Source organism: Nelumbo nucifera, chromosome 1, assembly GCF_055504915.1.
Source record: "Nelumbo nucifera cultivar China Antique chromosome 1, China Antique-T2T, whole genome shotgun sequence".
Taxonomy (NCBI): domain Eukaryota; kingdom Viridiplantae; phylum Streptophyta; class Magnoliopsida; order Proteales; family Nelumbonaceae; genus Nelumbo; species Nelumbo nucifera.
The window spans coordinates 113,033,223-113,057,589 of NC_142649.1; the positions used below are offsets into that span (position 1 = coordinate 113,033,223).

At 33.7% G+C, this 24,367-nt stretch overlaps 1 protein-coding gene across 1 annotated transcript; it reads right to left on the reverse strand.

The window, feature by feature from the left end:
- Positions 1–7,347: 7,347 nt before the first annotated feature.
- LOC104590145 (calcium uniporter protein 3, mitochondrial-like) lies at positions 7,348–9,604 on the reverse strand. The gene is made up of 2 exons (XM_010248690.3): positions 8,805–9,604; positions 7,348–8,026 (listed from the first exon to the last, which is right to left on the reverse strand). Exons 1-2 carry the CDS (start codon positions 9,390–9,392, stop codon positions 7,535–7,537), a joined length of 1,080 nt encoding a protein of 359 aa, XP_010246992.2. The 5' UTR covers positions 9,393–9,604; the 3' UTR covers positions 7,348–7,534.
- Between the last annotated feature and the right edge of the window lie 14,763 nt (positions 9,605–24,367).

The following is a 24,367-nucleotide window of genomic DNA, read 5'->3' on the forward strand; positions in this document are numbered from 1 at the left end:
TGGAAGGCCAAATCCACCCTTATCATAATATAATCTTAATAAAAAAGATAGAAAATTATTAAATTATTTATATAATAATAAATTAAATATTTTAATTAATATTATTATCTATCAATTATTAATTTAAGACAAAATCATTATAATTGATTCGATCTCATAGTAATGCCAAACCTCTAGTAGATGGAAACCAAAAGGGAATAAAAAAAGAAGGAAATTAATTAAGACAACTTAAAACGAATATGTGGTCTGCATCGGGTGTTCAGTTGGAGCTGATGCTTGTCATCTTTTCCCAGAAATTATAATTGTCAAAGGCAAAAGCAAGAGCTAGGGCATATAATTAAGTAGATTCGTCCCGCGTCTACAGCCTGTTATCTTGTTTATTTTTATTTTATTTCCTTTTCGGTTGGACCTGACACATTGTCTCAAATCTCAAAGTTTTTAATTAATTGCGTGCCTCCTCATAACCCGTGCTTAATTAAATAAGTTTGTAGCCCGCAATTATAACTGAGTGGCTTTGCTTCTTTGAGTAGGCTTCCACTGCAGTTCAAAGTTCAAACTTAAACATGATCGATTCCAGTTGTTACTTCAATCGAGTAAAGTCATCTTCTTTACTTGGAATCTCATCTCATATTTTCTCAATTTGTATAATAAGAAAAGATGGGGATGATATTGGTTTGGGAAAAAGATGGACGATTCATAACAATGAAACCGGTACAAAGTATTTTTAGAGTTTCTTGGTAGGAGCAAAGATAAAGATATTGTCCGAATAGGCAAAGTATGAAAATCAATTTTTTGGATTGCTCTAAAATTTAGCATTATTAAAATAAATTTTGATGTCTCGTAATAGCGATGGAAAATGTTTTGTGACTAGTATTGTTAGTGATCATCTTGGTCGGGTGCTAGCGGTTAAAGCATATAAACTTGGTACATGTACCATCAACCAAGTGGAAGCATGGACTGTATGAGAAGCACATACTCAAACAACAAATTGTAGGGAACATCCTATTATAATAAAGGGTGATTCATTATTGGTCATCTCGTGCCTCAACAAAAAGGTGGAAGTTCCTTGAAATTTGAAGGGTAGTATCTCTTGTTGCTTGAGGAAGAGAGTTATGTTCAAGGGAGGTCTTCAGTATGAGCATATTTTCAGAGAAGCTAACTAGGTGACAGATTGGCTTGTTCATGAAGCTCTTTCTTCTTCTACCCCTTTCCTAGATTTTTGTATCAACTCTCTTCCCCCTTCCCTTCTGTCAAAATGCTGTGACATTTTCTATAGTAGCACTTGCCCACTTGGATGTCAATGTCATGGGAGGTCCTTGATCCATTCTAATTGTTTATTATTCATTAAAACACAAACCAAGAGTTAATACAAGACAGAGATACAAAAACAAAATGTCTGTTGGCCATGGTGGGAAAAAAGAGAAAAGCTCTCCGTTTTCTACCAGAAAGAAGGCACATTTGTTTTTGCCCTATTTTCAATCAACCGCTTTTTTATTTTTTAAATTTATTTATCAGAATGGGCCATCCATTTAAATAGGATGGTCGAACCATCAACCTAAAAATCAATGGCTAGAACGATTCTATTTTCGGATCATTTTTTAAAACCATACTTTTAATAAAAAAAAAAAAAAAAACTCTGGAAATGGCTAGCGTGCATATTTGTTTTTGGACAAATGTTTTCTTGTGGAAGACAAGGGTATGGGGCTTTACTAGGGATGCAGTAGCTCCCTCCCCAATAACGCACCCAACCCAAAAATGGTTGAATGTTGATTGCTCTTTGGAGTAACATATCTTGTTATCTTTTGTGGTTGCCCACACCACACCAGACTCCACCAGAGAACAACCCGAAATAAAGTGAGCAGACCTGACCCAGTAAATCAAACCTGACCCAGAAATAAACTGAGCAGGTTACACCTAACCCAGTAAAGCCCCGGGCAGGATAACTCGGGCAGCTGGTTGGTTGGTCTAGTCATCTACAAGTCCACAACTACCACATTTATTCATTGAAGGCGATTTCAGTCGGACACCCAAATTGGAATGTTCATTACTGGTGCTGTGGTGAAAGAATACTGACTCTCTGATCTCTGTGTTTTCTTTTGGTAAGCTATAAAAAAACCACGTGATGAGTCAGTTCAACACACATTTTCGAAAAAAAAAAAGTCAGTTCAACACAAAATAATATTAGAATGACGACGACGACGACGACGACCCATTTAACGGTCACCGGCTGATTATCTTTGTCTTTTCTTCGCCTCACACATTAGCCTCCAAACATGGAAATTAGAAAAGAAGCGATCGCATACTAATAAGTAATCAATAGTGATACGAAATCGCTCCCCTCCTTCCTCGAGATATGCTCTGTTCCAATTAAGATATCCAGTTTTGGATTTTTTGTTAATAGTTTATTATTAGATTGAAAATAAAAATAAAAAAATAGATAGAACATCTCATTCACATCTATTATATATAAATATAATAAATATGGATTGAATTGGCTTCACGAGGCAAGCAGCAGTGTTGTTCATATATATCCATCCCCACAAGAAAGCTGAAGATGACTGTGAATGAGTAGATGAGGATGAGGATTGGTCTGAGTCTGACTAGAAGAAGCTAAAGATTTTAAGTAAGAAACGGACCAAACGCTAAGTTCTCATCATTTGTTTGTTAAATAATCATAATCCGCGCCATCGCTCCGCCGCGTTACCACCTAACATTAATTAATTAATTCCTGATGTGGTATCAAAGAGGATGTTAATCCTCATTCATACATGGTGAGAATGGGATAGGTTATAGGTAGGCGTTGGACTCGGAAACTCTTAACAGTAAACCCAATTATAATAAAATAATAAATTTGGTTAAATGGCCGATCTGGTTAGCTCCATTCTCATTTCTTGAATTGTGCCCTTGCTGCATGCAAATTGCAATCCTTTAGCAGAGTCTGAATTTGCTGGAGACAATCATGCACACCGGGCTGGGCAATAATACATCAGTATTGCAGTGTTGCCTATTCATAAGATGTGGGTCACACGTGGATACCTTGTATATGGCACACTAGTGAGTTCACTCGTGATAGATTAATTGCCCAGCCCGGTGTGCGTGATTTTGTTTGTAATCCATCCATGTGCCCATTACAACTCTTCTAGACCTGTAAACACATTGAATTCAGCCAGATATATCCAAATTTCATTGATTATATATTCACATATTATATGTTATTAATAAATTAAACTAAAAAAAATCAAAATATTATATTATTAATACAATGAATTAAAAAAATAGAAATTTTATATTTCATGATCAAAATAAATTGAAATTTGTTTGAGTGACACTTGAAAGTCTAATTAAAGTGCTTAGCAAATAAATAAAAAAAAAAATCAATCACATTAAAAATCATCTCACACACTATTTACTTTAACTTGGGTGAAAGACTTAAGCATATCCTAATTTTTTCAAATAGATTTATATATATCTTATGACATGATCTCATTGGACTTAACTCTTAAGCATACCCTCATTTGTTCTCCCGTTTTATATAACTTCTTTTAACATTTTAAAATTGCTATTTTACCCTTTGAAAAGATGGCCTTACTGTTCATCTTCTTCTATTCTTCCTACCCAACTAAGAACCAGCTGCATTGGTTCAAGAAGGTCCTTTATGAGATGTTGTGGGGGGTGGTGTAGAAGGTGATTGTTACTTTGGTTTGGTCTCTTTGGTGGTATTCATTGGGGCCTAGGTCTTTTTGGTTTTTTTTTTTTTTGAAAATTTGGAGACTGATGAAGGGTGAAAAGTCCTTTTAAGGTCATAAGGAATATTTAAGTTTATTTAAAAAACTCAGGGTATGTTTAAGTCAATTTATAAACTCATGGTATGTAGTAAGTCTTTTTCCCTTTTAAATTGATTCATGCTTAAGTGCTTCACAAGGTGTACTTAACATTAAAGACTTTAACAATGTAATGTTACTTGTGAATCTCAATTTATCACAAGTATACTTTTTTTTTGCTTCATGGGCGCGTCTTCCAACCCATAACAGGCTGATTCAACCCCAAGTCTTCACTACAATCAGCTAAAGAACTTACCAACTAGCTAGTTGGTACCTTGCTTTTTATTGCCTAAACTTGAACATATGATAATTTAGTTTTTTTTTTCTTTTTTTCTGGAAAGCTAATTAGACTGTGTCTATTCACCAATTCATGAAAATGCACACACCCCTCAAACTTATAGATTCTGGGAAAAAGGGAAATGAACCTAACTAACCAATCTAGAACACTTTAAAAGCATCTCTAGCTAAGAGTTACAACAATAAGACCAACTTTACTATGATATTATATAAACTTTTAACTATATTAGTAAGCATGCACATGCTTTTCACGTACCAATTTTATATGATGATAATGATAGTAATAATGTATCAAAAAATTTATATTAATATGTATTTTTATTTTTTGTTTTTTTGTTTTTATATTTTAATTATTAATAGATTGCAGATTGCAAAATCCAAATCTGATTACATAAAAAACCCCATCCAAATATCATTGGATTAAGTTTGGAGCTTTACATATCATTGATAGGCCTACCTACTTGGTTGGATTCTTTTTTTTTTTTTGTAATGTTTTATCTTTTTGGTGTATCTTATTTTTTATTCATTTATCAAAGAAATGTAAGATTTAAATAGAGATAATTGAATGAGGTGAATGATATTGTTTGATCCAAGGTGTCAAGCTGAACATACAATAGATAGTCCTGCCAATTGGACGAGGTCGAGGTGGAAGGACGAGGTTGTGCACCGTAGTCTACAAGCATAGAGAGAATCAAGGGCCTGAGGAATTTATCCCTAGTTAGGCACTTCGACGCTCAAGTTAGTAATAAAGAGAGAGAGAGAGATCAGTTGGGCTGAGCAAGTAGACAACTGGTCCAAGCTGAGGAGAGTAATATGTGCTAGATCCCAGTAAGCTTACCTTGAGGTGTAGATGCCTTTATATGGACCGAACACCCATGTTGTAGTCGGATGAGATTCGTGGGGTTGTCGGGATAAGGTCACCACCGAGGTTCTTAGGAGGTCCTACTCTCCCTGGCGGGCTACGTCTCTTTGTCCGTGCGAGACTCTGCTTCCTCATGAGGCCTCTTCATGACACAGTTATGATGGCACATGCTGACGTGGTCCAAAGTCACTAGCCACGGAGGTAGATCACGTGATAGCTTTGGCCAGCTAAGGTATCACCCAAACAATGAAAAAGTAGTAGTAAGGGTGTCAATGGACTGGTTTTGGACTGAACCCTATCCAATTCAAAATCTATTTTGATTAGACAGACCAACAAGACATATTGGATTGGACCAATCCGGTCCAAAATATTTATTAGATTGGATTGGACCTAGTCCATCTGTAATAAATTCATATTGGATTGGGTTGGATTAAGTCAATATCTGGTCCATTGATATAAGATAAGAATATAGGTGCCAATGGACTAGGTTTGGGTTGAAACAAATCTAAATTAAAACAAATTTGAGTAGATTGGATAGTCTAAACATTAAATTGAACAGGTCCAAAATATTTACGGTATCCAATTAGACCAAATCCAATTCAATTGACACCTCTAAGTAATAGTTCAATTTACAATTTAAACACCACAATTAAATAGAGACTTAATTCAAAATTGAGTATTTTAGTTAAAAGAATGTTTAACAATCTTCTTATTCATATTTTTAATAGTAGTGTAATATAGAATTATAGGTGTGTTCAATTTTTTTTTATAATTTTTTTTGTATTTCCATGTGTAAAAAATAACTTTGATATGTCACATTTACTTCTTGTTTAATATTATAATTATATGATATTGTACATGTGCCTGAATGTTTTTTTTTTGTAAAATTTGTTCATTTTTTTTCATTTTGTATTTTTATATTTTATTAATTTTTATTGATTTATTTATGACATTAAACACTTACAAATTTGACCTAAAAGTTGAACTATTGATCTTTGCCAAATAGTAAAATAATTTCATTTTTGCTTAATTCTAAGTTATGTATTTAATTTTCATTATCAATAAAAAATATTCTTGTTTATTACACTTATTTGTTAATTTCATAATAAAATATCATAAATGTATCTAATTTTGTTTCTATATTTTGTTTTTTATATTTACTTATATTTTAAAAATTTTATTACCCATGACTATATAGGTTGATCAATTTTACTCGGATGGTTGAATTTCTTAGATACTACTTTGATAAAGAATGGATTGGTTATTAAGTTAGTTTTAAAACATATGGGTTTATAGTGTTAAAAATATTGGCATAGATCTAATTAGTATCATTTATTAGTGAGAAATAATTTGATATATGTTTTAATAAGAGAAAATTGGAGTTAATACTTTAAATTATAAGACTTAATGAGAGGAGATTAAATGAGATGAAAAGTAATAATTGAAATTACATTTTCAACCTTTACAATTAAAGATGCACTAAATAGACAAATATGAGCATTTTAGTAGTAATTAAAATTGAGATTAAAATTATAATAAAATAACTTTTATACCATTTTTCAAACAATGAAATAGAAAATAATTTTAGTCCAAAACTTTGCATTTCCACTTTTATATTATATATATATATATATGAGGTTATATTTTTTTTATATCGAATCAAATGATGTTCTATATCGGCTTGGGGGGGCATCCTTATCTGAAATCAAAAGATCAAATTCTGATCTTGCAGCCCTAAATTCGATTCTTCCAGGTTGCAGTATATAACTTTCATTTTCTTGTGTCTCTGCAATCCTGATCTGCTAGAAACAGAAAAGTGTCAGACATCGATATTGTTATCAGATCAAAATATTTGGCAATTATACATGCCTGCCTCCTCGCTTTTTTGTGTGTGTGTTTGAGGAGATTAAACTGGATGTGGCTTATGTTAAGAAATTAAAATTAAATCAGAGGGTTTAGATTATGCTCTTCCTTCCTTTCTTCTCTGTTTATTTTTTTCTGAAATTTGTTTATTTGAGTGGTGGAAACAACAAATTTATAAAAGCTCCAAAAAGCTACCGACAGTGAGCGTATATCAGGTGGTCAAAAGTCATCCCATCAATCTTACTTTTGTCTTTAGTTCCAGCAGGGTCCTTTCTTGCCGCATCCTCCAAGTTTATGATCCATAAAGATGCTAAACCGTCCATTGTGTTTCCCCCTGCACTTCCACACTTGATTTGAAGTGATTTGAGTGTCAGGATTCACTTTTAACCAAATGATCAGGCGTTCGGTGCTCTTCCCCTGTTCTGGTCTCAATTCTCATATTTGGTGTTCTAAATCATGCCACCCTGTGAAAGCAAAATTTTTATCTTCTTGGTAACCCCAAAATTAAGTTAATCTCCCATGGGATCTTTTAATAGTCCCAGATTAAGCAATGTTATGCATTCAATAGTAAGACATGATTAGGATGGATGAGCGATGGGCTAATAACCCAAATTTTGCTAAGTCTATTAAAAAAAAGTAAACAAAATTTCTTTTCTTTTATAGCATCTCTTCTTTCTTTCAAAAGATATTATTATGATGAATGATGGAAGACACCCAATAACGTTCTTCCAGAATTGTCAAACGATGAAACCGGCTCTGAAGAGAAGGATGAGGAAGGATAACACAGTCTCCTGAGCTGCTTAAATCTTTCCATATCGAAATTCTTTCTCTCCATTAGCCGCTTCTGCTTCGCACTGAAACGGCTCGCATAGAATCCTTCGAAGGAAGGATCTCTTGATGTCCTAAGGAAGAATGCATAGCCCGCCATACAATAGATCGACGTGACATAGAAGCAAATGGGCTCCATCACGTCCCAAGATAGCTCCCAGAAAGTAAGCCTCATGAACCCCGCTGTCTGGACTATGAGAAAGCCCAGCCCAGCCCACAGCTCTCTCCGAACCTGCGCCTCTGCTTTTTCATCGATCTCCATTTTCTCCTTCTCCATTCGTTCGAGCTCTTTTCTTCTTGGGTCGTTCTGGTCAACCATCGACAGAGGAATTATGCTCTCGATCGCTTTTGTCACCTGTAATAAAAAATGTGGAAAAAAATCTAAACTTTGGGTAACTCCACCAAATGAATTACTTTTGGTCATCAGACCGATTTTTTTATCGGCTCCCAAATAAAGTTACATGGAAAAGGTCCAAACCCAAACCAAACAGGGCCTATCATTGATGCGAGGCAGTCTTCTGGTTATTTTTTTGGTGGGTAAATTCTTTTGTTTTTCTCGCCGAGTGACCAAAGCGGCGGTGGGAAACTAGAATATGCATTGGGCATTCCTTTTTTGAAAATTTAAAGTTCTCCATTTTCCGAGAGAAAAAAGAAATAAATTTTATTTTTTAAGGTATTTATTTAGTTGGAAGACAGGGAAGAACTTGAGCCAGCCAATAGCAGACGAGGCATCCACGTATCTCTCTGGACAAAACTTGTTAGAGGCAACCAGGATTTATTCACTGTGCCAATCCTGCTAAAGGAGGTTTAAGGCTTTTATGGTCTTTTCACCTAAGGTTAAAATTGGGTATCAAACATGTAACCTTTGTACACGTTTTTCTAGATCTGGCGACTTCAGGTTTCCTGTTGAAAAGAAGACATAAAAAATAATAAAAGAAATATCAGACTTAATCACAAAGAAGAAAAAGAAAATCTGAAAAAGAAAAAGAAAAAGAAAAAAATTACGTGTTGCTGAGGTTTCTGGTCTAGAGGTTCATGAACAGATTGAACTCAATCCTGTAAAAGAATATTAACCTAAAAGAGAAAATAAAGAAGAAAAATAAAGAAGAAAAATAAAGAAAAAGAATATTCACCTCTTCTGGCCGGAGGAAGACGCAGTCACCTAGAACAATAACGGTTCCAGATTGATCCAACATCTTCGCAAACTCCACACCTTGATCGGAATTAGAGCAACCTTCCATACAGATCTGAACAAATTCCGAATATGGAATAGAACTCTTTGGGATCTGTCTCAGTTTCGACTTTAACATTTCCAACTGCGATAGCCTAAGCAATTTACGCGCGTCTTCGACCGAAATCCCATCCCTAGAATCCGTCTGCGTCACTGGAGGAATCAAACCGTCTAATCGAAGACGGTCTTTGTTTACGCCCATTCCTCTCAGCTTCTCCATTAACTTATCTCCGATTGGCAGAGAACGAAGCTCTGACGACATTGCTGGTTGAACTAGCGGTCTCTTATGAAGGAATCTCCGGAAGAAGCCACTCTCGCCGGAATCCGTTGAGGTGAGGAAGTCGCGTCGGAAGGTTGGGGTGGCGGGATTTGTGGGGACAATGTTTTCAAACGACTGAGAAGAGACAGGGGAGTGTGTTAATATTAGATTTGGGGAGGAGATTTTGGTTACATTGAAAAGACGGTGAACTAGGGTTTTTCTCAACGCCATTGATTTACAGAAGAACAGAACCAAAAAGAAAAAAATCTATATACAGAAACAGAAGAGGGAGAGGTGGAATGGGTTTCCTGTTTGGAGCTCCAGTTTTCGAGGATGTATTTGTTTGAACTGCATGAACAAAGGAGGCGTTGGGACTTGTTTATATAGGTCCCAAGGCGAAGGAAGTTTTAAAGGAGAAGAAGAGAGTATTTTATTAGGAGATTGAAAATTGGAAATAGTATACAATATTTTGAGTTAAAACCAAATACCCAATATTCTTCTTTTCCAAAGAAAATATAAGTAATATATATCATATTCCAAGGGAATTATGCTTCCTAACTATTTCAATTTATCGTATCTCGCGATAAAGAAAATAAATCGTTACATATATATAGAAAGATTTCGTCATTGGGGAAAAGAAAATTAATTTTCTTTTCTTTTTTTTTTAAGATGAGATTGTCTCTACGTGGTTTGGTTGGGTCCACGGCCACGAGGCACGAGCGAAAGACGGGGAGCTTGAAAAATCTGTTGAGCTGTTGAGAACCTCCTACACACAAACAAACCGTTTCCGGCAAGTCATCAGAATGGGATAGTGTTACGCGATTCACGTGAACCGGTGATCCAAGGCATTGGCACCGTTTGTTTTTTTTAAGTGGTTATATCAGAATAGTTGGGGATGGAGATGAGTCAGATGACTATCAGAAAATCGGTGGTTGGGATCAGACAGCTATGGCATATGATATGAGTTATGAGTTGTGAGTATGAGGAGATGATGGTCAACGATATCTGGATTGAGTGGAGGATGGGTGTACATGTCTATCATGCGGTAAAAGAAAGGAATAGATAAGTCGGGATTTACGTTATAAAACCAGTGAGGCATTGGCTGAAATTTGACGTGTCGCCACATAAGCGGTCTGATTTGTGAACTGAGCACATCCTTAAGCCTTAAGCAACAATTTTTTTTCTTTTAAAGCCCTAGGCCAAATCGATTCTTCAACATGATGCAAATACATTGTACGGATATTAAATGAGAAATCTATTACTGATAATCTGGGATATCTCATTCTTATTTATCATCAACGGTGAATGAAGAAATAATCAAATAGAAAAGAAAAAAGTAGGGATTGAAACTTGGGAGTAGGACCGTAGGACGGTAGGATGGGGTAGAATTGTAGAAACTAGAATTCTCCAGAAATGTTTAGAAAAATGAGTAATGAGAGCGCTGAACGCCTCCACTTGTCTCTGCTCCATCAGCCGCTTTTCAGCTTTCACTCGGTAATTCAGATTTCACTCGTGACTCAGAGCCATCTCAGTGATCTCTCAAGGCTCCACACTCGTTTCGTTTGTTCTTATCTTCGTTTCTCTGCCACAAATAAAATATCCTTCCCTCTAACTTGCTACACGGTCTATCCAGGCGGATCATGTCTAGCATTGATTAATAATAATAATAATAATAATAAGTTCGGCTAAGATTATGAGTTTGGACCATAAATTAGGAATGAAAGAATAATTTCTTTGTCATGTATTCAAATAAAAGGGGTATAAGTTGATTTTTATAATGGAGCAAATGTTATAGTGGCAAATGCTGTAAGACTTGGGATCAAATCCCAAGCCACCGTTGATTCATGGTCAAATTATGATCTTGAAAACTCTTCAAGAGCTAAAAAGGAGATGAGATAAGGGTTTTTATTTTTGGTGTAATCGAGTCTAGTTGAGTATCAAGCTATTCGAGCCCAAGCTCGACTAAAAAACATAGAGTTTGAAAATCAACTCGAGCTCGACTCAATTCGAGCTGTTTATAAATAAATTAATATTATAAATAAAAATCTATTTTGAAAATCAATTATAAATGTATTTATTTATATTATAGATAAGTTAATATCAAAAGATTAATATTTATTTATATTATAAATACAAATATATTAAGAAAATATTATTTTATTATTAGTTCGATTAGGCTCGCGAGCCACTCGAGTCAGTTATTGTGAATTTCAAACTCGAACTCAAACTTGACTTGACTTGAACTTGAACTTGATTACTCCAAGTCAAGTTTGAGTATTTAGTGAACCGAGCCCGAACAACTCGCGAATAGACCAGATTCGCTTACACCCTATCTTGAATTAGGCTGTTTAAAGATCAATGTAGATGGAGTCTTGAATAAAGAAAAGGCTTCTATGGTTTTGTAGTTCTTAATGCTGGTGGTTGTTGTTGGGGAGCTGGCTTTAGGCAGACTACTGTTAATTCTACATTTTTGGTTGCATCTAATGCTCTATTGGAAGCAGTTGTTTTCGTGATTGATAATGATTTGCAAAGGGTGATCTTTGAATTAGACTATGCTGTTTTAGTGGACAGCTTATCAGGAAATAGTTCTTGTGCACCTAATGATCTATTGTTTTGTGGGGAAGATGTTAAGGCCCCTTTAGCGGGAAGAAATTTCAGCTTTGTTAAAGTTTTTAGGGAAGCTAACTCTGCTGCCTGTGTTGTGGCAAAGTGTGGCTTCAATTACAATTTCAGATCTAGCATTGCGATCCCTTTTTGTCTGTCATTATCTTTAAGTTCAGACTTTGTAGGTTCTAGCTAGTTTTCTCTCTATCTTTGTTTTTGTGTAGTTTTTGTTTTCTGTCTTCTGCTTTGTGCCCTGTTGTTTTTCTTAATGCAAATACTTTCATATCAAAAAAAAAAACTCAATCTGTCACCAGTCACCACAGCCAAGTACATGCTTCTCTAATTTAAATAACAAAGGGAACAGCAAAAGATTAAACCAGCCTGTAACCTCATAGATTTGGAAAAGTACCCCCCATAAATTTTATTTTTCTTTTTGTGATTCAGATGCTTATAGCCTGTAAAACATGTTGCAGGTATGGGGGACTGAGAAACACATGAAGCGGGGATGAGTTAGGAGACCCCATAATTTGCCTCTGTTACTTGTTTCTGGACTATGATCCACTAATCACCATAACATTTTGCTCCAGGATTTTTTCTTAGGAGGGGCCAAAAGTTGGTAAACATGGGTTAAGGGACCAAATATATGGATGAGAGCCAAAATATAAGTGGAAAATAAATGGGGATAATGGGAATTTTTAATAAATATGGATGACAGCCAAAATATATGTATTATTTTATATTTTTTATTACAGTTTTTAATCGTTAGACTCTTGATTGTTGTTTTCTTACTTATGAACATGGTAAATTCTTTTGTTTTAGGTGTATACCTTTTTAAAAGTATTATGACTTCTTAAACTAATACTTGACAGGTGTAGGATTGAACAATGGTCGCTCTAGTTTTAGATGGTTTTGTGGATTGTTTGTTAAATAGTGATGGATGGTTTTATGAATATATAGTTTGGTACTTGTTTTTTAAATGCTATTGTATAGATTGATCATGTGAATGGTATTAGCGGTTCAGGTACACCTTACTTCCAATAAATTAATGAGAATGCCTGGAATCCTTCTTATATTGACAATTTAACTAAGAGGGTAGTGTTGAATGATGATAAATGTCCTTATTGCAATGGAACTTGAGAGGAAAGAGGAAATGTATCTCTCCAAGACACCTTATCATGATAACATTTTGACTGAGTTAGAGTATTTGAAGAATGTCATTTGCAATGAAGGTAGTACGTGCTTGGAAATGTTTAGAATGACTCTATAAATGTTAATTAGCCTACTAGGTGGATTGAGGCAATGAGGGTGATGAAAGATAGTAGATATGTATTAGGTGATGAATAGGTTGAAATTCTTTTAAAGGTCATAGGACACGCCAAATCAAATTAATATATTGCATACCATTTTATGCCAAGGAGTACTTTAATTATGTTCGTTATTCATTGAAGAATGTCATAGAATGTTGCTTCGATGTTCTAAAGGCAGGATTTTTAATACTAAAGTTGATGCCACCTTGTTTGCTTTATAAGCAAATTATAATTGTGTTTACTTGTGTGTTGCATAATTTGATAAAATTATCAAGAAGAATAGTTTCCTTCAAGATGGTGTTCCTGTTGAAGGAGAGGGAAGAATGTTTCATGGTGTAGCACTGACAACTATTGAAGTAGAATCTCAAGCATCTAGACAGATGGAACAAGTTTGAGATGAAATTATATTCAAATGACTGATTATTACAACTTACATGTAGGGGTGAAAATGGATCAGATCATGATCCAATCCGATCCTATTTGGTCAAATTCGGATAACCCCTATTCGGATCTTTGAATCGGGTCGGGTAATATGATTCGAGTAGAATCGAATCGGATTCAGATCACCCTTATCCGATCCAATACATATTACATATATATATATATATATATATATGTTATTTATTTATTTATAAATATATTTTTTGTATTATATTTGTATGAATTTGTTATATTATTTATTATTTTTATAAAAAACATATATATATATGATGAAAATAGTTAAAAAATACTTGTATTTTTTGTTTTTACTTTATTTAAATTAGTATATTTTAATTTTCTTTTAATAATTTATTAATTTTTAAATAAAACAAGTCGGATCGAATCAGATCTGAAGATCCGACTTACCGATAGGATTTGAATTCAAATCAAGTCCTATCAAATCTGATCGGATCGGATCCAACATGAATAGTGTTGGATTGGATTCAAATATACCTTGATTCGAATCTAATCCAATCCGTTTGCATCCCTACTTACGTGTTAATCAAACCTGTCTAAGAAGTAATTAGAGGAGGTAATCCAATTAGTTAGGGATTTGAAAGAATTCTTAAACAATTAATGCTTGTGTATTTTAAGTATAAGATTGTAACATTTGGTGTGTATTTGAGTGAAAGTCATGTGCTTATATTTTCAAAAATAATTTGTTAAGACATCTAAACTATTTTATTGTGATATGATGTTCAAATGTTTTGTTATTTAGTTATGGTTTTATAAATGTCTAACTGGCGAGATATTAATCTAATACATAAAGAAACTTATTTATCAATATTTGTGCCTAACATGGATTGAGAAATATTAGCACCAAAAATTTCTTCTAACCACATGAATATGACTTCGCCTGGGCATAGAACTACACCCCAGAATAACCTGAAATCCACATCATTGAACAACAAAATATTGCTCATGGCCATGCAAACATATATATGGGGTCCACTGTGGAAAATATGTGGAGTCCACAATATGGGGTATGCATAGATGGACTTACATGTGGGGTCCATTTGTGATAATTGCATGTGGGGCCTACAAGTGTGATATGCCCATATGGACATGTATGTGGGTTCCACATGTGTTAAATGAAAGGTTAGTTGGTCCACATGCAATATTTCATGTATATGTAACACATATTTTCATCACATTACCAAACAATCTTTAGCTTTTATGGTCTTTCATAAGATCTATGAAAAATATTTTAGCCAAACAATCTTTGGTCTTTCAAGATCTATTTGCAAAAGCTCATCATGTCTTTTAATTGTCAGCTCTAGCTATAGATCTTCCGAAAAAAGACTTGCCAAAGGGGTACTAAGCCTTGTCTCCTACCTCCATTTTATTTCATGGAAGGTGGGGATGTCGTATTACTTCTTACAAACAAATAAGACATAATCAAATTTAAAGCAAAAGTAAACCATCATTTGCATTCAAGGTTCAAAATATCACAATGTATCTATATTTAATACCGAGTCTCTCATTAGTGTCGTTTATTTAAGTCTAATTTCTCTTTCATTAATTAGTCAATTACTCTAAGAAAAATATAAATTTAAATTTGAATTTTAGTGCCTAATTCAAATTCTCTCATTAATTTCTGTAATTAATGATCCCCTATCATTAATTTCATTTTATTAGTGTAAAAACTTCAAATTTTAGCTATATAAAGATTTAAACCTTGGTCACTTGACTTTAGTAACCACAAGTTCATCAATGAGCCACACATATTTGTTTATTATGATTATATGTATTATTAATTTTAAGTAAATTTTCACTTTTCTTAATGAGTGACAAGTTTTTATTAATAAATGATAGAATTAATTATTAAAATTTATATACTAATAAATATTAAGATTATTATATTGGTTTTTGAAAATTGACATCCACATTTTATTTTTTTAAGATTTATTTGAATTTTTTACCATATTTATGCATATCTTGATTTTTCGTCCATATCCATACGTATCCAAAGTGTATCCCGATACGTCTCTTAAAATTATCTTTCCAATACACCTTGCATTTCCGATACTTTGAACCTTGTTTGCATTTCCAAATAAAAGGAAGCAAAATAAATTTGAAAACAAAAAATGAACCAAAATTTGCATTCCTCCTATCGATCCCCAAATTAAATAGTCTTGATCCAGTATGACAAGATAGGTTTAGTTGACTTAATTAATATCTCTTTAACAAGCTCTGGAACTAATAATAAGGCTCCACACCAGTCATAAAATACATGAAACATACACATATTTGACCTCTCACTGAGGGTCCTATATATTTTATCATTGGCGTGTAATTATCATTGATTCCATAGCCTATTACACAATTAAAGCGTTCAAGTCGAAAAAAAGAGAAGAAAAAAAACCACTGAGTTGACTTTCTGAAGGGAAAATCAACACTTCTTCTAAACTTAAGCAACAAAGCTAGTTGAAAAAAAATGGCGAAGCTAGTCATGGGTTGGCAGTTGACACAAACCCTTGCTGCAATTTTGGTAAATTGCCTACTCCTTTAGATTTGCACTTAATTAAGGGGACTAAGGACCTTGTTTGCAATTGACATCAACTTCTGGAAACTGTTTTTGATCGTTTTTCCAAGATTATATCACACAATAATATACATTTTAGTAATTATACCTGATGAGGGATGATTTTCCCCTCTAATTGTATTCTACATGTGGTGACGGAAATACTTTATGGCACCTCGATAGCAAACAAGATTTCCTACTCGCTTTTCCTACCCACTCTCTACCCGCCATGAATTGCAGCCACACATCTGTTTTATGTATTGAGAGATGTGTGACTACAAGTCACACCGGGTAGAGAGTGGGTAGGAAAAGTGAGTAGGAAATCTAGTTTGCCTTAGTGGCATATGTGACAGGACCTTGCTTGAGCGCACCTTGATAAATCGGCTTATGAAACCCGAGTAAACTCCAACCTCGCTTAAGAGCATCTCAGCAAATTGGCCTATCGACCTGGGGGACATGTCTGATTTAACTACACCACACTTCTAACCTACTTGTTTGACCTGGGCAGGTCGTGACTTGAGGGACCTCTCCGATCTTGGAATGCCTCTGACCTACATGGCACACACTCTCTCTCTTCTTTGTCTGCATAGGATAGCTAACCCAAGACGTATGCGAGCACGATACTTAGTTGGCAATAATAAGCCAGCTTGCCCTCGCTTTGCGAGGAAGTGGATAAGGACATGCACACTGTCGTGCGGGCGCATCCTGGAAGTAACAGACGAATAGCCATCAACAACCTAAACATGTTGGACACGTCTGAACCAAGCCTCGAGGCCCATATAAGGGTGAGCCTTCACCCTTAGAAGATATGTTTAAACACATACACACATTCATTCTCTGATTCCTGCTCACTTATTTGTTCACTACATCGGAGAGCTCGACCAATATTGACTTAAGCATTGGAGACCCTTGCTCGGGACATCCACCAGGCTCTATAACATCATTTTCTTACAAATCAACCATCACAGTTAGGGTTGGATTCGAGCCGAGTCGAGCTGAATATCTGTCTATTCGAGCTCGACTCACTAATAAAATACCAAGCTCGAGCTTGATTCGAGCTAAAGACTTGAGCTTGAATTCGACTCGAGTTAAAAGCTTGGAAGTTCAATCTCGATTGTGAATTAAATGTTCTATAAAAATAAAAATATACATATAAAAAATTATTTTTATTTGACATACGAAAAGTTAAGAATTACAAAAAATTAATTAAGATTATAAATAAAAATTAAAATTTTATATATAATATTTTATATTTATTATTTTTATATGTATATATATGCATATATATATATATATAATATATGCATAATATAATATTTTTATATGTATAATATAATATTATATATATATATATATATATATATATATATATGTAAAAGATCGATTAAGCTCGCGAGCCTCTCGAGCCAAGCTTTATTAGGCTCGAGCTTGACTTGATTAGTGGACAAGCTTATATACTAGGCTCGAATTCATCTCAAAGCTTGATTTAGACTGAGCCGAGCCGAGCTTTTCATGAGTCAAATTCGAATAGATCATGAAAAGCTCGGTTCGTGGCCACCCCTAAATTCACAGTTTGCATCCGAGCTCCAAGGTCATCTCTACCAGTAGGGATCGTAATTTTCTAAGTCCATCAACACCACTTTATCCAATTGGATTGATTATCGTATTGGCCTCAGATTTACCTAGATTTGATCCAATTCCGTTTGAAATGTACCCATAATTTTCGACATGTGAAGTGTGCATGAAGCATGAATTATTTATAGCAAACACAACTGTGGTGTGGAATTCAGGCCTAAATAATGGAAGGAGAAACACCACTTTTATGCTTTGAAAAATTGTAGCAATTGAAGCGGTCTCTCACCAGACATGAAGCTGTTTAGTATAGCCCTCTTGCACAAAACCACATTTGCTACGATAAGATTTTAGATATGAGTCCAAATCTTCTATACAAGGTTGCAAGTTTCGATACGATGCGCCTGATACAGGGGGTATCGTATCGTATCTTTAAAAGTTCAATACGAGATACGAGGGAAAATCAGCGGTATCATCTTTTTTCCACCGTATTGGGGCATATTAGAGGCATATTAGGGTGTGTTTAGTCGTATCGACCAATACACTACAAAAAATATACGACCAAAAAATGAAAAAAAAATAAAGGGGGAAAGAAAGCTTATTTCCCTTAAAATAAGCATTCTTTTACCCCCAAACAACTCTAAAACTCCAAACCTCATTCATAAAGTGCTAGATATGCAAAAATTTGCAAGAAACAATCATGAATTATTAATTTTTTAAGATTTTTCAAAATTAAAAAAAATATAGAAAAAATATGTAATTTTTTCAATCTTTTATAATATCTTGTGATTTTTTTTCTTAAATGTTTAAGTGTATGTTGATCTACATTTTTTACATTCAAAATCATAATTTTTCTTTTTGTGTTATGACTAGATATATGGAAGTTTCATGAAGATATTTGGGAAAAATATAAATTAACAAAAAATTTGAAAACATAATATTTTCTCTACCTATAAAGACTTAATATGGTTTAGATCTACGGATTTATCCCTCATATCCATAGAGCAATTGAAATTTCTTCTTTATTTTTTTTATTTTTTATATTTTTAGAATTAAAAAATAATAATTAATTATATTTTATCATTTGATCACAATGATTAAATATATTATAATTCTATGGATGATCTATCATATCCATAGAGTAATTAAAATTTTTCTTTAATAATTATTTTTTTTGTTTTATATTTTTAGAATTAAAAATAAGTAATAATTAATTATCTTTTATCATTTGATCACAAAGATTGAATATATTATAATTCTATGGAAGATCTATCATATCCACAAAGCAATTGAAATTTCTTCTTTAATAACTATTTTTTGAATATATTGCATAATGTTTATTTATTTTTATTTTTATAATTTTTAAAAATAGAAGTAAATAATAAATATTTATTAATTATATTTTCACTTAGAAGTTGTTCCCTTGTATGTTTTATGATTGGATAGGGCAGTTGGGTCTTTCCTATCCCATAAAACTTAAGAATTTTAATTTATAAATTATAGTTAAACATAGATTTTTTAATGAAATTATAATTAACTACTGTGTATTTCTTCATAATACCATTAAAATATATTTATTTAATATATATGCACCTCATTAAAGTCTTATATTTAATGTTATTAATGTATTTTTGTGATTTATTAAAGTATTTATAGTATTTTCATATATATCTTAATTTTTCTCCCATACACATGCATATCTAAAACATATCCTATTTATGTCTCTTAAAATTAATTTTCAGATACAACGTCACCCACTCACACCTACATTTTGAGAGAACCTGACCAATCAAAATCATCCCGTGAATTTTGCCAAATTCTGGTTACTTAGTGAAGTCTAAGAGATCCGCAATTCACGGTTTTTTACACGTGACTAAAACCGCACCGTAGGAAAGAAGAAGATGATCTAAATGGACGGGTAACGGACAAGTGTAGTCGTCTAGGTCTACCTTCACGGGATGATGATCGGTAGAAATATAGTTGGATTGTCAGCTTCAGCCTTCAAAGTCTCCAATACAAGTGTCCGGTCCGGTGTCCCTTCTTCAGCCTTTCCTGTTGTCTACCGGTACCCTATCTCACCCGCAACACTTAAAATATCAAATATAGAAAAATCTATGATGCCGGAGAGAAAAATACCTTTACTTGCAACACCGATACAATTATGCGTCCGAAGGTAGACGACACACTCAAAGGCAAAATAAATAAATAAAACTAGTTTTTTTTTTTTTAATTAATAGAGAATGCTCCCTCTGCTTTGACAGTACTGGTTGTGTCAGCTCACTCTAGCTGTCTGATTAAAATCAAATGGCTGCAGTCTCTTTATTTGGGTGCAGATTTATTTTGTTAGAAATCGCTTTATTTGTTACATCTTTCTTCGAAATTTTGTTAATATAATATTTGGGGACGCAAGGTTGTGAAGAGAGCAGTACAGACAGACATTTCACACGCACCTAATATACATTATAGCACAGCACATGTTATCTTCTTGGATTGTTATAAAAATAAAAACATCAATGACTATTATTATATAAAATGCTAAAGATAACCCTCAAACTTAATATTCATATTTATTTTATTAATTTTTCTTATTTTAAATACTTTTTCTAGATTATCCTCATTATCGCCTCCCCACCTTCCAAAAGCAAGGAAGAGAGAGAGAGAGGGAAGACCGCTTGTCATGTATTCATGGTTCCGTACTCTGTTCATACCTAATCGCATCTCTGATGTATGCTTTAACTTAATTGTTTTTATAATTAAGAAAATATTCTTGTAGATTAACGGCCTCTCTCTCCGTACGTCTGCGGTTAACCATGCCATGACTTAATTAAGATTGGCTCGACGGTTCCACAAGCGGGTCGGAGTAACGAGGAAAATGGATCAATATATAATTCCGACCAGGAAAGTCATGAATTACAGATGTCGGATCCAAACTCATAATCAATCAGCTGGTTGATAATGATAAATGATAATGCCAACCCAATGATCGATCCGAAAGAGGATTAAGCTTAATTTCAAGATTTTTTGTTTTAATTGCTCCTTAATTTGACAATAATCATTTTGTCAATCGTCATCCATTTGTTCTGTCCACATCATATAAAATCCTATCAATCTATCATCATAGATATAGTAGTAACTAGTAAGTAGTTCATACGCAAAGAACATCAGTAATAAATTTGTGATAATTAATTGGTAGCAGGTAGCACTGTGGTGTGGGAGAGGTAGACACGGAAGAGGGGTCGGTCCCTCTTTGAGTCATGATCAAGATTCATGTTGTCATCCAAACAGTAATCCTTGTTGGTTTAATTAATGTCGCAACACAATTAAGTAAAGAGATCCTAATAGCCAAAATTCAAGGAATCTAAGAAGGAAAAGGGATTCTGCTCTGGTAAGAGAATCTCAGAAGACACTAGTGGAATGTCTACTACTCCCATTTCCCGTCATCTATGGAATGTGGAGCCCCAAGTCGGGTCACGGTCTGATGTTAATTAGCTATGTGTCCTATTACGTCAAGACCACTTGCTTGACATTTAACAGACAGAAGCCCATTGGAGAATTAGTAAGACACTCTGTGCGTGCAGACGCAATAAGCACCATTAAGCAGGCATTTTCCAAAGTTGGGGAGAAAGGAGGGGCGCTGGGGTATCCTATTTTAATGGAACACTCTGGCAGGCATACTCTGGACGCTTGATCCATCACTACTTATTTCGTAGCCTTGAGTTCTTGTAATTAGGTTGGTGGAGTTGGTGGGGAATGGAGATTCATCTTCATGAAATTGGATTAGCTATAAACAATTTGGCTGTGGAACTAATGATTAGCTTCAATGTCAGTCAAAGCGTTCAGCTAAATCTTGCTCCATCTTCATGCCCAACTTCTGCCTCGAGCCACAACCTCAACAGGATGTTTAGTTTTCCTTTTATCATTGGAACAAACCCAAGACTGAAAATAATTGGCAAAGAAAAATAGACAAAAGCAAGAAAAAAAACATAAATAGAGAAATTCAAAAATAAATACAAATTTATATGGTTCACCTTATAAGCTATATATCCAATGATAAAGGAGAAAATAAAATCCACTATGAAAACACCAATGGAAAAATATAAAAATATTATACAAAACACAATCTCTCCTTAAAACCCTAAACCTCACAATGCATTTAATCTCTCTCTCTCTAACACTTGCTCTCTATCTTTTTGCACAAGTCAAAGATACATAAAAGTAAAAAAAGCCCCAATAAATAACAATATAATGTATTAACCAATTTATTTAATTTCACCACAAATCACAATAAAATTTTACCTTTTATATAATTTTTCTCCACACAAAACAATACAATAAAACAGTAAGGTGGCGTTTGATTGCATTTTTCAGAGGTTTGAATCTGAAAATGCTACATTTTAGACCTCACCCCTTGTTTGGTTTTACCTCTTAAAATTGGTCTGAATTTTATTTTCAGATTTGAAAATAATAGACCTTGGGTCAGCTCTTAACGCGCTCAGATGCGTTTCAGAGCCGGTGCATAGTCCAAAATATCCTTACAATATTTTGGAAATGATGCGAGTTACCCCTAATAACCCCAAACCCAGAAAACCTAAACATTTGACTTCTCTCTCTCTCTCTCTCTCTCTCTCTCCCTCCCCTATCTTCCCACCACCGCCACCGCTACTACAAGTTCCCGCAGCGACTCTCTCTCTCCCCCTATCTTCTCTCTCGCTCTCGCCCCCTGTCTTCTCTCTCTCTCTCTCTCTCCCCCTATCTTCTCACCATTGCCACTGCCGTTGTAACATGTAGTAGCGATGGTTCGATGAATAATAATAATATTTTTATTAATTATTAATTAAAAGTATTTTTACTAATTATTAAATATTTTAATATTTGTATTAAACATTAATTATTTTTATTAAATTTACTTGTGTTATTTATTAATTATTGATTAATTTTATTAACTAGTACATTTTAATTATTTCATTAATTTTTAAAAATTATTTTAATTTTTATTTGTGTAAATTATTAATTATTTTAATATTTTTAGAGTCATTAATTATTTTTTAATTTTAATCGTTTCATTTATTACTTAGTAATTATTAATTTTTTATTTTGTATTTGTATTGTTTCAATATTATTTTGAGGTTGAAAATTAATTTTTATGAGATAATGCAAATTGAATTCAACATTTTCAAATAGTATGTTTTAGGGGTAAAATAATAAAATCAGTAAATTTTAGATGGTAAAGAGTTGATCCAATACAAATAAACTTATGGATTCAGACCCTTTAAAAAATAGAAAAGCATTTATGTTTCTTTTCAGATTTCAGACATTTAATATTTTTTTAATTTTTCAGATCTAAATTTTCAGATTTATCAAACACCACCTAATTCTGCTGAGCTAATTCAACGAAAAGCCTAGTTGATCAATGTGGACAGCGTGGTCGCAAAAGGATGTAAAACGTAAGCCCATTAAGTGAGAAATGGTTAGATTTTAAGAAAGTAAAGAGCGACTGACACGTCAACGATGGCCAAATACAAACTTTTTAGATTGAGGTCCATTTCTAACCCATTTAAGTGTAGGTGACGACAACAGGTCCAGTCCCACGTGGAATCACCAAGTGTGAAATTTACACCCTGACCCTAGCTAAATTGGTTTTTATGTGTGACTACATCATCCAAAGCTCCTATTATTCACCTTTTCTTCCCGTATCCGTATCCTAGTTAAAGAAAGTCGATGATTGCGACAGACATTGAATATAATTCAAGGATGGTGGAATTCTTGCTCAATTATACGAATCATTGCACCTTAGTGCAATCCTAATATACATGATATAAACTTTACAATTTAAAATAAGTGGAGTGTTCATGCAGATGAAACCTTTTTGGATGACGCTGCCCTCCTCGTCTATACAGTTTATGCAACTGCATCATTATTAATTATTTCTCTGTTTCTTTAAACTGAAGCATTTTTCTCATCTTTTAGTTTTATCCCATTTGCTTTTTTATTTTTAATTACCATTCGGTCTGAACCTTTTTTTAATTTTTTCGTCTGCTTTACCAATTTAAGGGAAACAAATCAAGCTCCAATGAACCCTAAACATGCATGAATGACAAAAATCAAGTATGAAAGATGTTTTTAAACATGGCTGAAAGTATCAAGGTTGGTGTGAGATCGATGCATTCTGTGAAGACCAAATATTCAGATTCCATTTGACATTCTGGCTCAATTTGAAAAGAGTATAAATGCAAATATGTACAGTATAAATTCATACAAAATAATAAATAATACAAGGATTTGAACTCTACATATTTGTATTTGCACTCCTTCCAAACTGAGCTTCTGTGCTGATTAGTATATAAATACAAACATGAAACAGATGTAAGTTGGAGCCACCTAAACATAGAGTGGACCATGACGCTTATTTAGGTCAATATCAAGATTTCCACAACTTACTTCCAATGCAACAGGAACACCCATTACTTTTCCACTATGGTGTGGAGCATCTTGCAAATAAATATATGGAGCAATTGGATAGGAAGAAAATGCCTAAAATGGAAAGAAATGATGGAAACCACACAACTTTCTAATTTGTTTCTTTTTTTGAATTTCCTAGTCTTAGTAGAGTTTTTATTATTTGTTTGTTTTCTTTTACATTATTAGTTAGGAAGGGTGTAGGAGTTGCTTCCTTTCCTATTTGTTTCTTTAGGAATTGGTTTCCTAGTTTGAGTAAGTTT